Consider the following 18,026-nt stretch of genomic DNA (forward strand, 5'->3'; position numbering starts at 1 on the left):
GGCATGGTGGCATCGAGCTGGCAGAGTCTGTCCACGAGTGGCCAGTTGTACTCAGCAGCCGGCCGGCCCAGCAGCTCAAGCGGCCACCTAGAGCTTAAAAAAATGGTGCCCACATCGCTGGGGCACTGCGGTCATCCAGAGTCGGAAGTGGCTGTGAAGCCACCACCGTCTTCGGGCCGGGCCAGGGGGCTGTGTGGCCGGGGACCCGGAGGGTACACGGCACCCATCCGGGCACTGGCAGCTTTCTGCACTTCTTTTGGCATTGAAGTTTCAGGGATTCAAAATGTTTCGCTTGAGCTACATACTGACTGATGCCCCACAGTGGGGCGGGGAGAGAGGGAGGGAGGGAGAGAGAGAGGAGAGGGGAGGAGGAGGGGAGGGAGGGAGGGAGAGGACACACGTGTAGACAAAGCTACAGGATGATGCAAGGCTTCTTGTCCTTGAAGGGGTTCTCGGAGGCGGGGACTCCCACCACCAGGGGGTCGTTCCGGGCGTGTTGTTCACAGTAGCTCATGAGTTCCGACGAGGCTTTGGACACCTGAGTGTGGGCACAAGGACGAGAGAGGAAAGGTAAGGGGTGACTGGTGCCCACGCGTGCATGGCGGCGGGATTCTCGACAGCCCAGACGCGGGCACCACCCGAACGCCCGCCAGCGGATGGTGGACACACAGGGTGTGCCCGCCCACACGGAGGGGGTATCACTCGGCTGCGAAAAGGGGGAGGCGCTGACGCGGCCATGGTGTGGACGGACCTTGAACACACGACACTCAGTGAGCGACGCCGGACACGCAGGGCCACATGGTGTGCTACTCCATTTACGTGACACGCCCAGAACGGGCACGTCCACGGGGACAGAGAGTGGGTGAGTGGGTGTCTGTCAGGGGCTGCAGAGGGAGAGGGTGGGGTGACAGCTAAGGGGGCTTCCATTTGGCGTGATGGAATGTTCTGGAATGGAGAGGCACAACGCCGAATGCACCACGTATCGCTGGTGGCAGATTCCAGGCCCATTTACAGCGATGATGGGAAGGACCGAGCCTCCTTCAGTGGTTGTTTGGCTTTGGACAGAAAGGGTCAGGGCGGACGCAGCCTCTTTAGAACCCAGCCTGGGGCTCCGCCCCACCCAGAAGGAACAGGACAGGAGGACCCCTGCCTGGACGTTGGCACGATCGAGGGGGACAACATGGGCTCGCCGGCTCCTCCTTTCTGTGCAGTCTGACCCCACCGGAGTCGTGACGCCAGCGAGGGCTCTGGCCCAGCATTAGGGTCCCCGAGAAAGGACAGGGGACAGGGGAGAGACACCTGGAAATGCCAGTGTGGGGAAAACATGGCGCTGAGTGTCGGGAAGCTGACCGCCACCATGAAGGCGCCCCACTGGTCATGCGCCCCACTGGTCATGCGCCCCGGTTCTCCTGGGGGTGGCGCGGGACCGTCCCGCTCTGCTCACCCCAGCAGGACAGGGGGCCAGATTGCAGGTGTCCCGGGCCTGGGAGGCCAGGGCATGACTGTAGGCCTCTGGATCTCGTCCCAGGGGCTCCCGGGAACTCTGTCTGTGGGGCCCCCTTTCTTCACCACCAATGCGCGGCCAGGTGGTGGTGACAGTCGTGCAGGGGCTCCTGGGAGGGTGGCATGAGGTGGGGAGAGAGAACGCGCCCTGAGGGGCCTCCACGGTGTCCGCGGCCTGCAGAGGGGTCTCTGCGTCCTAGGCCCTGCACCCCCAGTCACCAAGGACACCCCGGCCCTGTCTGGTGCTGCTGAAAGCCTGCAGGCTTGCGAGTTTGGTCCAGGGAAAAGCCTGCCCCCAGGCAGCGACAACCACTACCGCGGGGAGCACGTGGTGGCCGGGGCGTCTGACGAGATGGAGCAGAGTCCTGTTTGGAAAGCACCCCTCCCAGGGGACGAAAATAGTCTCCGGGCCCTGAAATAGCTGCTGCTGTGGCTCCCGCATGTGGCCTCCGAGCACCGTCCCCATCCCCGGCGTCGACAGGAGGGCTCTGCCCAGAGTGCCATGGCCACCGCTTCTGCCTCTCAGGCCGCTGCTCTGAGGTGCCAGTCACCGTGGTGGGGACAGGAAAAACCTCAGACGGGGCTGGGAGGGCGGGCCGCCTGACACCCTCCTCCCGACTTTCCTGACTCCCAAGCAGACAGATGAATCAGCGCCCCGCCAGGCGGGGCTGGCACCTTCTCAAAGGAAAAGCCACTCACTCCGGCCCGAAGCGGTGCTCTGGCTGTGCCGGGCGCTGGTGCATTCACCCGCCTCCTGGGAGGCACCGCCCCTGGGGCTGCGGCCCCCTCCTACTCCTTTCCGCTGCCTGGGCGTCAGTGTGAATCTGCCCGCACCATGGTCCCTTCCTGTGCCCAGCAGCGACCGGGGTACGACAGGTGCTCAGGAAAGTGATATATGGGTGATGGCTGATTTTTGCGTGTCTGCCCGGCTAGGCCACGGCACCCAGATATTTGACCCACCACCGGTCTAGAACTCTCTATGAAGATCCTTCTTAGATGAGATTGACATTTGAATCGGTTGGCTCTGAGTGGAGCAGATCAGCCGCTATAGTGTGGGTGGGCCGCATCTAATCAGTTGAGGGCCTTAAGAGACAAGACTGAGGTTCTCGCAAAGAGACAGAGTTCTGCCCCTAGACGACCTCGGGACTTGAGCTGCCACATCGGCTCTTCCCTGGGTCTCCTGCTCTGCAGACGGCACACCTGCCAGGCCCCGTCGTCGCGTGAGCTAGCTCCTTTGTATCTAGATATGTACACACGTCCTGTCGGTCCTGTTTCTCTGGGAACCCTGACTCGGCAGTGGGGAGCCAGAGCAGGGTCAGCTGAGAAGTGCATAACCCGGGGGCCTTCTCCACAGAGACTCCTGGTCCCCAGCTGGCCGTCGCAAGCTGGGGCCGGGGGCAGGAGTCAGCCTCCTGGACGTGCCTCCCGTCCCTTCACAGCAGACACAGGCTTGGTGAGAAGGGGCCTTGGGAAGGTGTCAGGCTCTCGCACGTGAGGGGCCGTGCCCTCAGAAACGGGGAAACTCGTGAGCCCCGGAGGTTGTCCTGATGTCACCTCCTGGGCTTAAAATTCATCCACATAAATGCAACATAACCTTCCACACAGCGGGGTGTCACCCGGCCGTGAAAAGCGGGAAGGCGCTGACATTCGCCAGGACATGGACGGGCCATGAACACACGACGCTCAGTGAGAGATGTCGGATGCACAAGGCCACATGGTGTGATCCCATTTACGTGACGTGTCCCAAACAGGCACATCCATGGGGAAAGGAAGTGGGTGAGTGAGTGTTGGGCTGGGGTGACAGCTCATGGGGACGAGATCTCTCTTTGGGGTGATGGAACGTTCTGGAACTAGACAGAGGGGGTGGGTGCACGACCCTGTGAAAGCACCAAATGCCCCTGAATCGTGCGCTTTAAAGGAAATGGCCAACGCGTTCTGCGAATTATTTTCTCGCCCCCGTCTGCGGAGCTGCCCGCGCACGCGGTGCCACCGCCCTCAGCCTCACGGGTCCCGTTCCTGCCGGGCCCGGCGACCGTGGACAGGAATTGCTGTCCTCCATTTTAATATAAAAAGGAAAAACACTTATTTCAAAAATTCAAACAGCGCGGAGGTGAATAAATTGGAGGCGAGATCCGTCCCCTCCCGTCCCTGAACCACGTCCCCAACTTCTATCCGCATCTGCCGTAAGAGGGACGTGAGCGGACAGGGGGGACAAAGTGCCTGCTTCCTGCTGGCCCTTTTGGTGGGGCCTGAGGTGGCCTTTGCTGGGGCTTCTGGGGAGGGACCCCAGGGTCTGGGGGGAGTTCGGTGTTTGCGAATCCCCGTGGGCTGTAGGGCCACCCCAGTGACCTGTGACATGGGTTTCCGCTGAGGAAACGGGCTCAGAGGTGTCGGGCGAGGTGCGCAGCGATGGGGCCCGCTTCCCGCCCGGCCGCCCGCCGCCGAGGGTCTCACCTTGATGCGCTCGATCCCAGCCTCGATGCGGAGCTGCTCCACCAGCTTCCGGGCCTGGGCGATGTTGTTAGTGGCTGACATTGTCTGCCATCGGCTCCGGCCCCACGTCCAGAGCTGCGGGGGAAGCAGACAGCGTGAGCTTCTAGGGCCACGAGGCAGAGGCAGGACGCCCCCTCCGGAAGCCCCCCGCCCCATCTGGGGACTGGCCACGTTGTCTGTGTCCCCAGGTCGAGGGTGGGAGGCCTGTCCGAGCCCCTCTTCTCCCCGAGTCCCCTCCTGTGGCCAGTCGCTGGTTGTCACCATCAGGGGGCCCCAGGAGAGTCCCTGAAAACACAGCGGCGGCTCCTGGGAGATTCAGCTGAGGACTCAGTGGGGAGAAAGCATCTCGAGTTTTCTCTGACAGCTGTCCCGCTCCGGGGTCTCATCGGGTCATCCTGGACACTGGGGGTGTTGAGCAGCCTCCCTGGCCCCGCCCCCTCGATGTAGGGATCGCCCCAGTCCCGAAGACTGTGCTTGTCACCAGACATAGCCCAGTGTCCTTGGGGTGGCAGGTCGCCCCCGGTTGATACCCCTGGCTCTTTCTGGGGCAGATGGCCTGGGAAAACCACACTGTGGCACCTGGGCCCGTCACCCCTCTCCTTTGGTCACACAGTTGTTTGCTCAGCAGACCCTCACAGAGAATGTCCTGCCAGAGCCACGCTCTGCTGAGCACTGAGCTGACGCTGGTAGGGGGCCTGGTTCAGACCCAGTCCCCTGGGCCGTCCCCACCCTAGGTGGCCTGGGCTTCACCCTAGGTGGCCTAGGCTTCTGTACCCTGCCTGGTGGGGGCAGGGCAGGAGCAAGAAGCGCTGGTGTCATTCCATGCTCAGGAGTGGCCTTGGGTGGGGACAGCCCCGGGGCCGGGGGAGGGGGGATTTGTGTGAGAAACTTGGAGACCACGCAGCCAGGACAGAGGGGCCGCTCGGCTCCATGGGGTTCCCAAAGCTTTCCGACAAGCTGGGGCCCAGGTTCCTCTGTGAGTGTTCTGGAGCGACTGTGACAAGTGACCACAGGCTGGGCGGCTTAAAACAACAGGAACCTAACCGCTCACACCTGGAGGCGAGGTCTGGGGTGGGGTGTCGGGGCCGCGCTCCCCGAGGGCGCCGGGAAGGTACTCCCCGCTTCTCCCAGCTCCTGGTGTGGCCAGCAGCCCCTGGTGTCCCTTGGCTTGTGGCTGCGTCACCCGATCTCCTGTTGTCATGTGGCCTTCTTCCCTATGTCTGTGTCCAAATCGCCTCGTCACGAGGACACACGGTCGCCGGATCCATTGCAACCTCATGCCAAGGAGTTGCGGCTGCCACGACCCTGTCTCCAGATAGGGTCCCCCTCCGAGGCTCTGGGCGGGCCTAAGTTTTGGGGACACCAGTTTCCCTGAGTGCTCCGGTTGGACCCTCCCCTCCCTAGGCAGACCTTCGGTCAGCTCCGCGCCCGGAGGAGGGAATGCGTGTGATTTTCTGCACCAAATCCCCCCGTGGACCTGTCTCCCAGCACCCTTAGGAGTCCGGTGTCACTCGCCACAGCTTAGAAGGTCAGGGTGGCCCCCCTACCCTGCCAAGAAGGCCTACCCTGTACTATGCCAATGATTCCTGCTTCACGCTGGTCTGGGATGGTCTACATGTTCTTCCCAAAATATTTCTTTCTATCTATCTATCTATCTATCTATCTATCTATCTATCTATCTATCTCCTATCTATCTATCTATCTATCTATCTATCTATCTATCTATCTATCTATCTACCTACCTACCTACCTACCTACCTACCTTTAGGCCCGGCAACCCTTGGTTGACCTCACAGATTGCAAGGGCCTTGTCAGCTTACGATCCCTTATTTTTTAAAAAATTATTTACGCCTACAGCACCTGGTCTTCCTACGTGGTCTCCCATCCAAGTACTAACTAGGCCCGACCCTGCTTATTAGCTTCCGAGATCAGACAGGATCCAGCTTGTTCAGGGTGGCATGGCTGTAGACAGTAATTTACTTTAAATTTAATTAAAAATTTTGAGATCCCCGTGGATTCTCATGCAGCACGCCCTTTGCCCAGTTTCCCCCACGGGTGACACCCTGCAAAACTGTGGCAAGACCACAAGCAGGACGGTGACACCGATGCAGGGAAGACGCAGGACAAGTCCACCCCCAGGGTCCCTCCTGCGGCCCCCAGGTGGCCAGTCACACCCCCCAGCCCACTTCGCCCTGGTGACCTATAAGGTTCCCCTCCTGGCACGTTCGTCATTTGGATGCAGCCAGACGGCACATGACTGCATCTCCCACTCGCCATGACGGTCTGGAGCTCCACCCAGGCTGCCGCCGTGATGGGTCCCTGCCCCCACGCCAGGTCGCGCTCCGTGGTGAGGTGCGCACAGGTGACCGTTCGCCTGTGGAGGGACAGGCGGGCTGTTCCCCGCTTTGGCCATCGTGAATAAGTTGCCGCGAGCACTTGTGGGGTCACGAGTCCTTATTTCTCCGGGACGAACGCTGCGAAGGGTGACTACAGGCCTGACTTTTTAAGAAAATGCCACATCTGTCTTCCTGAGTGGCTGTACCAGTTACATCCTCTCAGCGATGGATGAGTGACATTGGCTTGTCTTTACGGTTCAGTTGTGTAAATCTGTCCTGTTGCTTAAGGGAGTGAAAATTCTACTTTTTCCATCCTGTCTTCATCTAGTGAGCCTGGTGGTGTGGTTCTCCACTGGGGTGATGTCCAGGGACGTCTGTGGCTATCACACTGGGGGTGCTCTTGACATTAAGCAGGTGGGGCCGGGGAGGCGGCCCGGCCCCCTCGGTGCCCAGGGACGCCCAGTGGGACTGTCACGGTGTTGCTGCAGGAGCTCTGGGAAGCCCCGGCCCCAGCTGGCCGGCATCCAACCAGGTAACCGAGTGGCTCTGTGCTTCTGGCATGACACGCTGTACCTCTGTCTGTCTGGCAGTCAGTAGGGCCGGGTGGCCACAGAACATTAGAGGCAGATTTCAGAGTCTCAGAAAATTTCACATTTGGCGATCGAAAGCAGCGGCCCCCTGATAAACATGCCGTGGCCGGAGCTCCGGGAGCCCCAGGCCGGAGGCCACGTGCTGCGCGGGCCAGGCACGGCTGTTCTGAGTGGAGATAGAGAGCAGACGGGTGGTCGCTGGGGGCTGGGAGAAGACGGTGGCCCGGAGGTCCCCGTGCTGCTGGACATGTGGCAGATCTCGACAGGGGGCGGATCTCGCCCAGGTGATAAGCTTGCACAGAACTCACACACACACACACACACACACACAAACTGCGGACATCCAAAGGAGGTCGGTGGACTGTACCCGCGCCAACACCCTGACTGGTATTGACCAGGGTCTCTGACAAAATATCACCACGGAGCGAATGACACATGGAACTTCTGTGACCTCTTACAACTGCATGTGGACAATTCAAAAAACAATCCTTCCACACCGACCGCTCCCCGCATCCGGCAGACAGCCAGCCCCTCTGGGTCACACGAGGCCCGCGTGTGTCTGCCCTGGGCTCCCAGGGCCCACGTGTGGGCTCCAAGGCTTCTGATTCAGCAGCCGGCTTCAAAGCAGCCACAAAACATCCAGCTCAGGGAAAACCGCCCTTGGTTCAGCTCAAAAATACCTAAATTACTCAGCGCTAAATATAGGCGCACCCAGAGAGCACACGGGGTGGCCCCGGGTGTGTTTTCCTTGGAGGGCCGGGGATCTTGTTAAGCATCCAGAGTGTCCACCAGGATCCCAGGACCCTGGCCGCCCGTGCGGACACCCCAGCTGTGGTGTCCGTCCTGAGCACGAAGCCTGAGGTGGTGCCGGCTTCCTACACCATGCACAGGGCCCCAGGTTCCCTCTGGGCTGGTGACAACCCAGACTCTGGACTGGCAGGGAGGGTGCGTCAGGTGTGTGTGTGTCTGTGCGTTATGCGTGTGCATGTTTGTGTCCGTGTGCGTACACATGCGTCTGTGAGCGTACTATGTGCACGTGTGTGAACACACATGCTTGTCTGTGTGTGAGCGCACTGTGTGTGCATGCGAGTGAGCGTGCTGTGCATGTGTACAAGCACACATGCTTGCCCACGCATGCACACGTGCATGCGAGCACCATATGCGCACATGCGCGAGCACACGTGTATGCATGTGAGCATAGTGTGTGCACGTGTGAGCGCGCATGCTTGTCCGTGTGCATGCGAGCATACTGTATGTGCATGTGTTCATGAGCACATGTGTGCGTGTGTACTATGTGTGGTGAGCACACGTGTGTGTTCTGTGTGTGCATGTGTCCACTGAGATGCCGGGACCAGACATTGGATGTGTCACCACAGCCAGTGAGCAGACTCAAGACCTTGTCCCGGTTGGTGTCACAGCCAGTCACTGACTCACAGAGCAGTCGTGTCCCCCAGGACAAGGCCAATGCCAGCAGAACAGGCATCCCGCTGAGTCAGCTCGGGGAACATTCCTCACCAGCTGCCTCTCAGCCGGAGGCACGTGACAGCGCGGGCACCCGACCTGGCTGACTGGGCGGCCTGCCTCGGAGGCCCCAGAAGCTGGGGGGAGGGGCGAGGCGGTCACGCTCCGACTCTGCGTTCTCCCTCTGTGAGGGGCTGGTCCAGGCCTGGTGAGGCCAAGGGCACGACTCGGGGTGAGGTCAGCCTAAAAATAGAAGCTGAACAGCCGCCACCAGGCCCTGGGCTGGCCTCCCAGCGAAGGGCTAGGAAGCCACGGCAGGCTGGAGCCGGCTCCTGCAGAGGAACCCGGCACGCTATCACAGGCGAGGGCGAGCGCCCCCCTGCTCCCCGGACGCACTGTGTAGCTGTGATCAAAGGAGGGGCAGTCACCCCAAAATACTACACGCCTGAGCTGAGACTCGGGGCTCCTGTGCATGTACGGACGGAACAAAACCAAAGCGAGGGCTGGCACTTCCTCACCAGGTGCTGTGGGGATGGCAATGTGGGGGACACCTCGTTCAGAAGTTTCTCCCCCTGGGCACTGCTGACGTCGGAGGCTGGGTCGTTCTCTGGGGGGCCATCCTGGGCCCTGTGGGGGGCTGCAGCATCCCTGGCCACCGCTCCCTCGATGCCAGGAGCACCCCTAGTGGTGACAACCACAGATGTCCCTAGACACTCCCAGTGTCCCCTGGAGCAGAATCTGAGGCCTTCGTGGAACTTCCTTATTAGGAGAAACTGCAGCGAAGAGGTTCATTTAGGCGAAATGCAAACAGCTTTTCTTGGAACCGAAATGGTTCATTTTGAACTGAATAGTCCTGATCGGAAACAGAAGCTTGTCTCATAAGGAGGTTTAATTTTCTTAGCATCTAAATCCTCTGTGACAGAAAGTCACATAGGGCCAGAGCCCCCCACCCCCTGCACATCCGGCTCAACCAACGACAGCCTTGAAGGGGGCGAGAGGAGGGGTGTAGGACGTGGGGCCGTTGTGGAAAGCTGTGTGGCTTTGGGAAAGTCACCTTCCTTCTCTGAACACTGCTGGGATGCTCAGGGCGACATTCTCTCCCTGCTGGAGGACATGCAGGTCCCCAGACTCCAGGGAACATGGGCGCCCGGAGGCCCCTGGCAACTGCCTGTGCAAACACAGCGGCCGCAGAGGTGGATGAGACGCGGTGCCCTGGACACTGTGCCCAGCGGACGTGGACGGGCCGGTGTGCTGGGAGCCACTTGGAATCTACCTTCTCACAGGCCTGCCGCACCAAGATGGCCACGCCCCGCACCTGCCCAGGGCCTGGCCACAAGCCCCCCTGGCCCGGGGGGGACAGGAGTCCATGGAACCGTCTGACGTCACCCGTGCAAACCCCACGCCCGAGTCACAGAGGAAGGGGACACTGTATCCCTTTAAGCTCTGCTGTGGATTCTGCATCCACGATGGCAGTCACCCTTAGGGTGCTCCCAGGCCATTCCGGATACATTCGGAGGCGTTTTAGCCTCTGGTGACCCTGAGTTACAATCATCTCCTGCTGAATTCATAGAACTTTCGGGTATCAGAAAGGAGTGGGGCATTTTCTAGGAACCGCACGCACTCCAAGGGACAAAGGCGGCCACCTGTCCCTGAAGTCACGACACTGTGTGGAGGTGGGGAACCTGGTTTCACATCCTGGCTCGGCTCCACCTGGGTCTGGTCTGAGTCTCTTCAGCCAGAAAGTAGACAGCTGTTCAAAAGCTGAGACCGGGTCCCCACGTGTCGTTTTGTGGCTCTGAGCCCAGGACGGTCGACATCAACAGCCTCCTCTGAAGCCACCTGGACTTCAGATGAAATCTCTGTCTGCGGATTTTGGCTTCCATGGCGGTGCCGGGCTATGATGGACAGACTCCTGCTGAGGGCGGCCAGGTGAGCTGGACAGAAGGGACAAACACCAGCTGGACACCGGGCACTGGAGGGCTGTGCAGATGGTGACAAACGTCTCGAGAAAGTGTGGCAGAGGGTGGGAGCCCGGGAGCTTGGTTTTTGGGGTTACTTTCTCCTACGTGGAGGGTTTGCTGAGAGGCTGAGTGACACCTCTATCAGCCTTGCAAGGCTAGGGGAACGGGGGTCGAGATCCGGGGCCTTCGAAGGGCAGAGAGCTTGGCGACCCTCTCCTTGGTCCGAACTAGGACAAAAAAGTGGCACCCTCTAAGAATAAGGGTACACAGGAAGTAGACAGCCACTGACAGCAACCGAAACCCAGTTTTGAATAATCTCAGGACTGAAGTGACACTAGCTTGCTAGCAGCCCTGGAGGCTGGCAGAAGTAGACACGAATCCTCTCTGGGGGAAAACGGCACCATCTCAGCCCTCAAACGGTTTCTACAAATCAGTCTGCAATTACGATGAGTAGTACACAATTAGAAATAATCAGGCATACAACGAGACAAAGCCTCACGAACACAAATCAGCAGAAACAACAGCCAATACGAACAGACTCACAGGGGTTGTAGGCACGAGATCTGACGGAGACTTTAAAATAACTGTGTTAATTACATTCAAGAAGATAAATAGTGACACCCGGAATTTTAGCAGTGAATTGGAAAGAACCCGTGGACAAATGGAAAGTGCCAATATCTGAAATGTAAGAACAGAACGGAAGACGTAGTATCACTAAAGACTGTCAAGGAGAAGATTAGCGAACTGGAAGGAGTTCAGGGGGAAATATCCAGAATGAAGCACAGAGACACACAGGGAAAAGAAACCGCAGCAGAGAAGGCAGATGTAGGGGTGCCCTGAGGTCTGATACACACGTAATCGGAAGTCTGGCAGGAGGAAAGAGAGAATGGGGCAGAAGCGATTTTTAAACAATGACAGATAATTTCCCACAACTGATCAGAAAAACCTCGAGCCACAGATTCAAGAAGCCGTAGCATCTTAGAAACCGACAGAGAAATGGCCAATAAGACGTAATGACTTTATATACGTGGAAAGGCGCCCAAGGATGAGTCATCAGGCAAACGGGAATGAAAAGCATCACGAGAGGCTGCTTCATAGCGACCAGAGTGGCGAAGTTTAAAGAGGCCGACGGCACTCAGGGTTGGGGAGGGCGGAGAAACACCGGGAGCTGAGTGATGGAAGAAACGGCGCAAACCACTCGGGAACATGGGTCAGCGGGTTCTCATAAGGCTACACGCACACGTAACCTATGGGCCAGCAATTCCCTTCCGCGGGGTTTGCCCCAAACAAATCAAAACACGTTGCCACAGAGGATGATACGACGTGTTCCTACGTCTTCATATATAGTGGCGAAAACTCGAGATGACTCGGGTGACCGTCAGTAGGAGAACAGGTGAGCAACGGGTCGCTCAGGCTACGGGCCACGACCGCGCTCCGAGAAAGGACAGGCGACTGCGAGGGGGGCCACCCGTGCGAGGCCCGCGGCGCTTCGTCGAGCAAGAGATGACGGGTGGCAACTGCTCCGCGTGGTGGCCGGGGCGCCGGTGTGCACGGGCGCGCCGATCTGTCGGACTTTAGCAAACCCCGGCTCCCGGCTCTGTTTCTGTCACCGAACGCGCATGACACCTCAGTGAAATCGGTGCGTCGCGACACGCAAAAACATAAGCTGCCAGAGGGAAGGGGGCAACGATTCGGTGGACCCGGAGGAAACTCTAGGCCTGGTGAAAATAAGCTTCGAGAATTACGGGGAAATAAAGACATATTCGGGCCAACAAAAACATTTTTCTCACTGGCAGACCTGCCTTCTGAACGGTAAAATGAAAGCATATTGGAGAAAATGAGCCCAGATGAAAGGCAGGAAATTCGAGAAGGGCTAAAGACAGACAGACAGACAGACAGACAAACAGAAAAAAACACGAACTGAGGAAGGAAAGGAATTTGATAAAATAATGAGAAAGTTCCTGGGGAAAATACACAGGAAGTGAAAGCCTGCGGAACGCACGTGAATCACGAGCTGTCAACTCCCACCAGTCTGTCCGCAGACGACGTTCTGTGCTTCTGCCTTAAACAGTTTAAGACACTCTTTTTTATTATGCTCTTTTGGTGATCAGAGTCCAGTGGCTGGAGTCCCCATTAGTACCTCAGAAGTTTGCTAGTGACATCTTATCTGAATTGAGTGGCTTTACGTATAGGAAAAAATGCAGTCGGCATCTGAAAAAAATCTCTCTTCCCCTCCATGGGCTGTGACCGGTCCAGGGCCAGCACGACAAGGCCCAAGGCCAGCTGTCCCCGCTTCTCCTCAGGGCAGCACTGCCACCGCAGCGGGCCTCGGCTTCTATAAAATTGGGAACTAGAAAGGAGTTTCATTTCCGTTTGTTTTATATGTAAAATTTAAAAATTCTTACAACGGTGTCATACTATATACATATAACCAACGTGTAATAAATGGAGCGTTCGTAAAGCTCCCGGTTTGAGGACCGTGGACATGTGCCACATGTCAGTGACACCATCGCCACAATCAAGAGTGACCACATCCATCACCCCAGATGCTCAGAGGACCGCCAGTTCCTCGGACAGCTCTGAAGCTGAGGGTCTTTGCTCCGTCGTAACTTCATTTTGCAGACGAGGGAATAGGCTCAGAGACAGGCAGTGATTTGTCCAAAGTCACCCAGCTATCAAGTTGCAGAAACAGAATTAGAAATAGTAGGAGTGTGGGTGCTGGGCCCAGAGAAGTCCTGGTGGTCACCTGGGTCAGAGAAACCCCCGAGGGACACTGAATGACAGAAGCCTGAGCCTCGAGCCCCCTGTCTAGCGGTCTGGAAGGGGCTCAGTCCCAAGGACTCTGCTGCTGGCTTCCGATGGTGCCGCCTGCGTGCGCACGAGAAGCCTGTGCAGTTCCTGAAAGACACTGTCACCTCTGCACGACGTGGAGGACCCCTGCAAGGGCTTCTCGAGGTGGTATTTCTGTCCCCTTTCTCCTTTGGGGTTTTGTGGCAGCTGAGTCCTGCTTCCGTCTTGGCACTCAGGGGAGTGACAGGCATGCTCTACGGCTGCAGAACAGGTTCAGATGTTGCAGGCTCTAAGACGTCACTTGGGTTTTGGGTCTTGCCGAGACCCCAGACTCTGTCTGACACCCCCGAGGGGATGCGTGGCAAGGAGGTACCAAGACCCCCTTGGGGGCGGGCGGTCCGAGCCGCGGTGTCTTACGGTGTAGAGCCACGACGCAGACGGCACGCCGAGGCGGCTGCGGCCCCTGTGGGGACCCCGGAGCTCTGGGGCCGCCGGGACAGTGGACCTGCTCCGGGTCGCTGGCCCAGGGCGCACACCCTGGCATCCGGGAGAAGCTCGAACCTGCTGCGCGTGTCTCGACGGGGCAGACAGAGGCCCGCTCAGACACTGCACCAGGCTGGCGTCCCCCGGGGACCCAGGAGGGCTGACGCAGCTCCTCTGTGGGCCTGTGATGCCATCTCCACCCTCAGAGGTGTTTTCCGGCTGCACAGGAAGAATGACGGCGAGACCCAAAAATGCCGGCAACCCCTGTGAATTCCGCACATAGCTCTCATAGCTGGGACGGGTGCCACTCCCAGCCCGCTCGATAAACCGATAAAGGACACAGAGCAGCCGTCTGCTCACCAGAAGAGGAGGCAGGCGGCCAGCGGGGCTCCTGCCAGCCGCACGGGGAAGAGAATGTGAAGAATGCGCCTGTGGGGCCGATGGGGGGACTTCCAGGAGCGGCCCGGGTTCAGGTGGCCCCAGAAGCCAGCGGTGGTGGCTACTGAGCACCCCTCCTGGGCATGAGGCTGCCCCCCCACTCCCCCCCACTCCCGTTTGAAAGCAGGGAGGTGGGGCAGCGTGGGGACATCCAGGAGGCAGCTGGGGTTCCCTGCGGCCGATTCCAGCAGCGTGGGAGGATTGGTGGCCTGTGGGGGGGGGGTGGGACAGGCCGGCCCCTCGGGGAGGCCGTAGCTCGTGTCCCTGCTCTGAGGCTGTTCTCCTTGTCAGGTTCCCAGAGGCGGCTCCAGGCTAACTCCTGGGCTCATGAAAATGGGGGCTGATGGTGCCGGAAGAGGAGTAAGCGGGGTTCAGGAGTCAGTGCTCCCCCCGATCTGCTGTTTGACTGTTGTGTGTCACAGAGAGATGCCCCCCGCCACCCAGGCAGCACGCCCGCCAGGTCCAGCCCGGGCGGCTCTCAGACTGAGCGCTCCGGAAAGGCCCCCCGTGCCGTGAGCAGGGTGGACGAGGGTAGGGTCACCCCCAGCACCGCTGACATCAGGACGTCAGGGCTGGGTCATCCTCCGTGGGGGCGTCCGGCGCTGTGGGGTGCCGAGGGGCCTCCCTGGGCCCCGCCTAGTTGGTGTCCCAGGTGCGACGACCACAGGTGTCTGCAGACACGGCCCAGTGTCCTCCGGGGCCAGGCCCAGATAGCCCTCATGGGGACGCGCCTCCCCGAGCTCTTGTCAGTGACAACACGTGGGAACCGAGCATTCTGGCAGTGTGCTGCTGGCTTCAGGCCAGACCCCGAGTTGGGCCCCGTCTCACCCGTGGCCTGCAGGGACCCCGCACACGGGGCGCTCCCTCCTCTCCTGGGGGCTGCTTGGCAATTCCAAGACACGTTGCCCCCGCTGGCCACACTGACCCTTCAGCGATGGCCCCATGGCCCTGCAGAATCACCTCCCTGGGGTGCGGAGCGGCCTGAGACTGTCCTGGGATCGTCTGCTCCAGGCCAAGGCCCTGTCATGGCACCAGGGACTTTGGGAAAGGGGGACAGTCGCTGGTGGGCCAGGCCTCGTCGGGTGAGCCCCAGAAGGGAGCAGAGATGGTGTGAAGCTCGGAAGGGGTCCGATGCAGCGGAGACCCTCTGCTGTGGGCTTGGAGGACGGAGCGGGCCAGGCAGCGAGGCGCGGGGGTGGCTGTGAGGAGCTGACACTTGGGGGGCGGGGCACGGGGACCCTGGCCCCCAGCTGCACGGAACCGAATTCTGGAGCCATTGAGTGAGCTCGGGAGCCAGCTGCAAGCCGTGGAGGAGACATCTCGCCGTTGGCCTGGGGAGACCCTGGGTGGCAAAGCCAGCTCGCTGGCGGGGCTGAGGCGGCTAAGCCTGCCACCGCGTGTCGCGCCAACGCACAGGCCAGGGGGCACCGACCCGCGTCCCCTCACTGCCGGGCCGGAGTCCTTCCAGTGTCCCTGTGTAGGACGTCAGGCGGCCAGCCGTGAGCAGGACTGGCCGCTGGGTGTGCACACCGGGCGAGCGTGCTGCACGCGTGACAGCTGCTACTCCCCTCTGCGGCAGCCGACACGGCGGGGGGCACGTGAAAGCCAAGGGATCTTGTGGTGACTGTTCCCTCATGCACCCAACCGGTCCCCGAGGTTCGGTGAACCGGGGCCTGAGCACGTGCATTCAACCCGCGGGCACAGGCCCCGCGGACTCCGGCCCGCAGACAGCGGCCACTTCCTGGCAGCCCCACCGCGCTCCTCCCGGCTCCTCATCCAGGAAGACGGGGCTGGAGCAGCCAGTGTGTCCGCTGACTCACGGCCGGGAAGGTGGCCTTGCAGAGGGAGGGGAGCAGCTGGCAGTCCCTGGGGGCCGCGGAGCTCAGCTCAGCTTCCTGGCAGCAGAGCCGGAGGGGAGGGGAGGGGCGGGCAGGCGAGTCTGCAGAGAGAACAGACACCGCCTGCATTTCGCTTTAAAACTTCCGGACCCGGCAGCTTCACAGCTCACCGAGCTTCTGCTCTTTCCTCCCAGCGCCCCGTGGCCTGACCCCCACCCCTGCCTGCCATCAAATAGGAGAGAAAAATCCCCAAATGCCCCACAGGCCTCTAGCCCGATTTGACAGCAAGGTGGACGCTCGGGGGGCGGGGCATGCGGGCTCATCCCCAGCTGTCCCCAGCCGAGGCCTGAACGTTCCTGGGCACCCCGTGTGCAGAGGAGACAACACAGGGAACAACCTCGAAGCCGAACAAGAAGAGATGGAGGTTTGGAAGGGGAGCCGGCTCCGCAGCCCTGTGAGAACAAGTTGCCCATGCTTGCAGGCGCCTGTCCACACATACCTCGGACGATGTGTTTGCCGCACGCGCACCGCAAGCAGCCGCCCTGGGCCCCGCACACCTCCAGGGGTACCCTGCACGGAAGCCCCAGGGCCTCACCCCGGCAGTCCTGCCCCCAGGGGACACTGGGCAGTGTCTGGGCACGTCTGTGGTTGTCACACTGGGGGGCAGGCCAGGGATGCCGCTCGGCACCCTGCAGTGCCCAGGACGGCCCCACAGAGAACGACCGCCGGCCAACGCCAGCAGTGGCCAAGGGGACCCTGCTCTGATCTCTGTGGAAACGTGCACACGGCGTGGACAGCACACGCTGGATGCTGGGGCGCTAGGGCCAGGGCGGGCGTGTGCTTCCATGTGTCCCCGCCAGCGGGGACGGGCGCCCGCGGCCCCCAGCAGGGCCGCCCCAGAGAGGGGCCTGAGGGGGCCGCGCTGGCACTGGAGCCTCACTGGGCCTTCCCGGCCCTCCGTGTGTCTGTGACCTTTTGGTGGGGCCGCGGGGGCCATGAGAGAAGGCACGCGCCCGCAGCAGAATGGCATCTCGTGACCGTCACCAGTCCCTTTGTGTGCAGGCTAAATCGGTCCCTCGGAGACTATATTTAGAAAGAGCCAGAGAACAGGATGAACGAGGCGCCCACAGGCCAGGGGGCAACAGAGCCGCGGTCCTGGCAGCCGGAGCGCGGAGCCCAGAACCAACGGCTGTGGGCGTGGGTGGACAATGAGCCTGCGGTGACACAGGGTGACGGAGGGTGACGGTGCAGCCGATGCGCGGGCAGAAGAACAGGCCCTCTCTGTCCACCCAGAGGTCGTGTGAGAGTGTGCAAGCCCAGGACCAGGGCTGTGCCCCACTGCGCTCCCGCGCTCAGCTTCCCGGCATGGAGGACATGGCGTCACCCTGGCCCCCAGCGCGGCTCGGGAGCCAAAGGGCAGGAGGGCCGGGGACGGCAGGGGCAGATCCAGGCCTCCCCACACCGGCTCAGGCGGGTCCTCCTCCACCTGGGCCTGGACAGACTCCTGCACACTCTGCAAAGCCCGTGAAGCGCCGGCCCCCCTGAGAAGCCCCCAGCCTATTGTCCAGCACGGCCAGGCCACTAAGACCTCTTCTTGGACATTCCTTGGGCACTGTATGCCTTTCCTGCAGCTGCTGTCACAAGTTACTGCCAACTTGGTGGCTGAAAACCATACACATTTATTCTCTCTCAGTCCTGGCACGGGCCTCACGGGCCAAACCCAGGAGGGGCAGGGCCGGGCCATCTCGAGGCTCCGGGGAGGACTGTTTCTGGCCATTTCCAGCTTCTAGAGTCACCGCATCCCTCGCGAGTGGCCCCTTCCCCCTTGTCACAGGCGGCGGTGCAGCCTCGTCCATCTCTCTGTGACCCTCCTGACTCCGCCTCAAGGACCCGTGAGGACGCTGGGCCCCCGGAACTGAAGGTTATGACTTGGTCTCAGGGATTCGTGTGTGGTCATTTCTGGGGACATGGCCTGGATGCCGGGCACCAAAGGGCCACCTAGGTGGAGGGGCTGTTGGCAGCGCTGCAGGTGCTCACTGAGGCTCCTTCCCAGAGTTCCCTGTCCCCAAGGCCAATCTCTCTCCCAGGACAAGGGCCCCAGAACCAGACTGCCTGGGGCAGAGCACTTGGCCA

The 18,026-nt window shown here is 60.6% G+C and overlaps 1 protein-coding gene and 1 pseudogene across 5 annotated transcripts in view; both read right to left on the reverse strand.

The window, feature by feature from the left end:
• The window catches only part of GNG7 (G protein subunit gamma 7), a 106,474-nt gene that overhangs the window by 2,697 nt on the left and 85,751 nt on the right, over nt 1–18,026 (reverse strand). For all 5 annotated transcript variants that reach the window (XM_039839166.1, XM_039839165.1, XM_039839163.1 and 2 more), the window contains 2 exons: nt 3,958–4,071; nt 401–538 (listed from right to left, as the gene is read on the reverse strand). In XM_039839166.1, the coding sequence (XP_039695100.1) occupies nt 413–538; nt 3,958–4,038 (207 nt within the window). In that variant the 5' untranslated portion in view covers nt 4,039–4,071 and the 3' untranslated portion in view covers nt 401–412. The remainder of the gene's footprint in view (nt 1–400; nt 539–3,957; nt 4,072–18,026) is intronic.
• LOC120583768 (uncharacterized) lies at nt 5,845–5,966 on the reverse strand (annotated as a pseudogene).

This window comes from Pteropus medius, unplaced genomic scaffold, assembly GCF_902729225.1.
Source record: "Pteropus medius unplaced genomic scaffold, Ma_sr-lr_union100, whole genome shotgun sequence".
NCBI classification, from domain to species: domain Eukaryota; kingdom Metazoa; phylum Chordata; class Mammalia; order Chiroptera; family Pteropodidae; genus Pteropus; species Pteropus medius.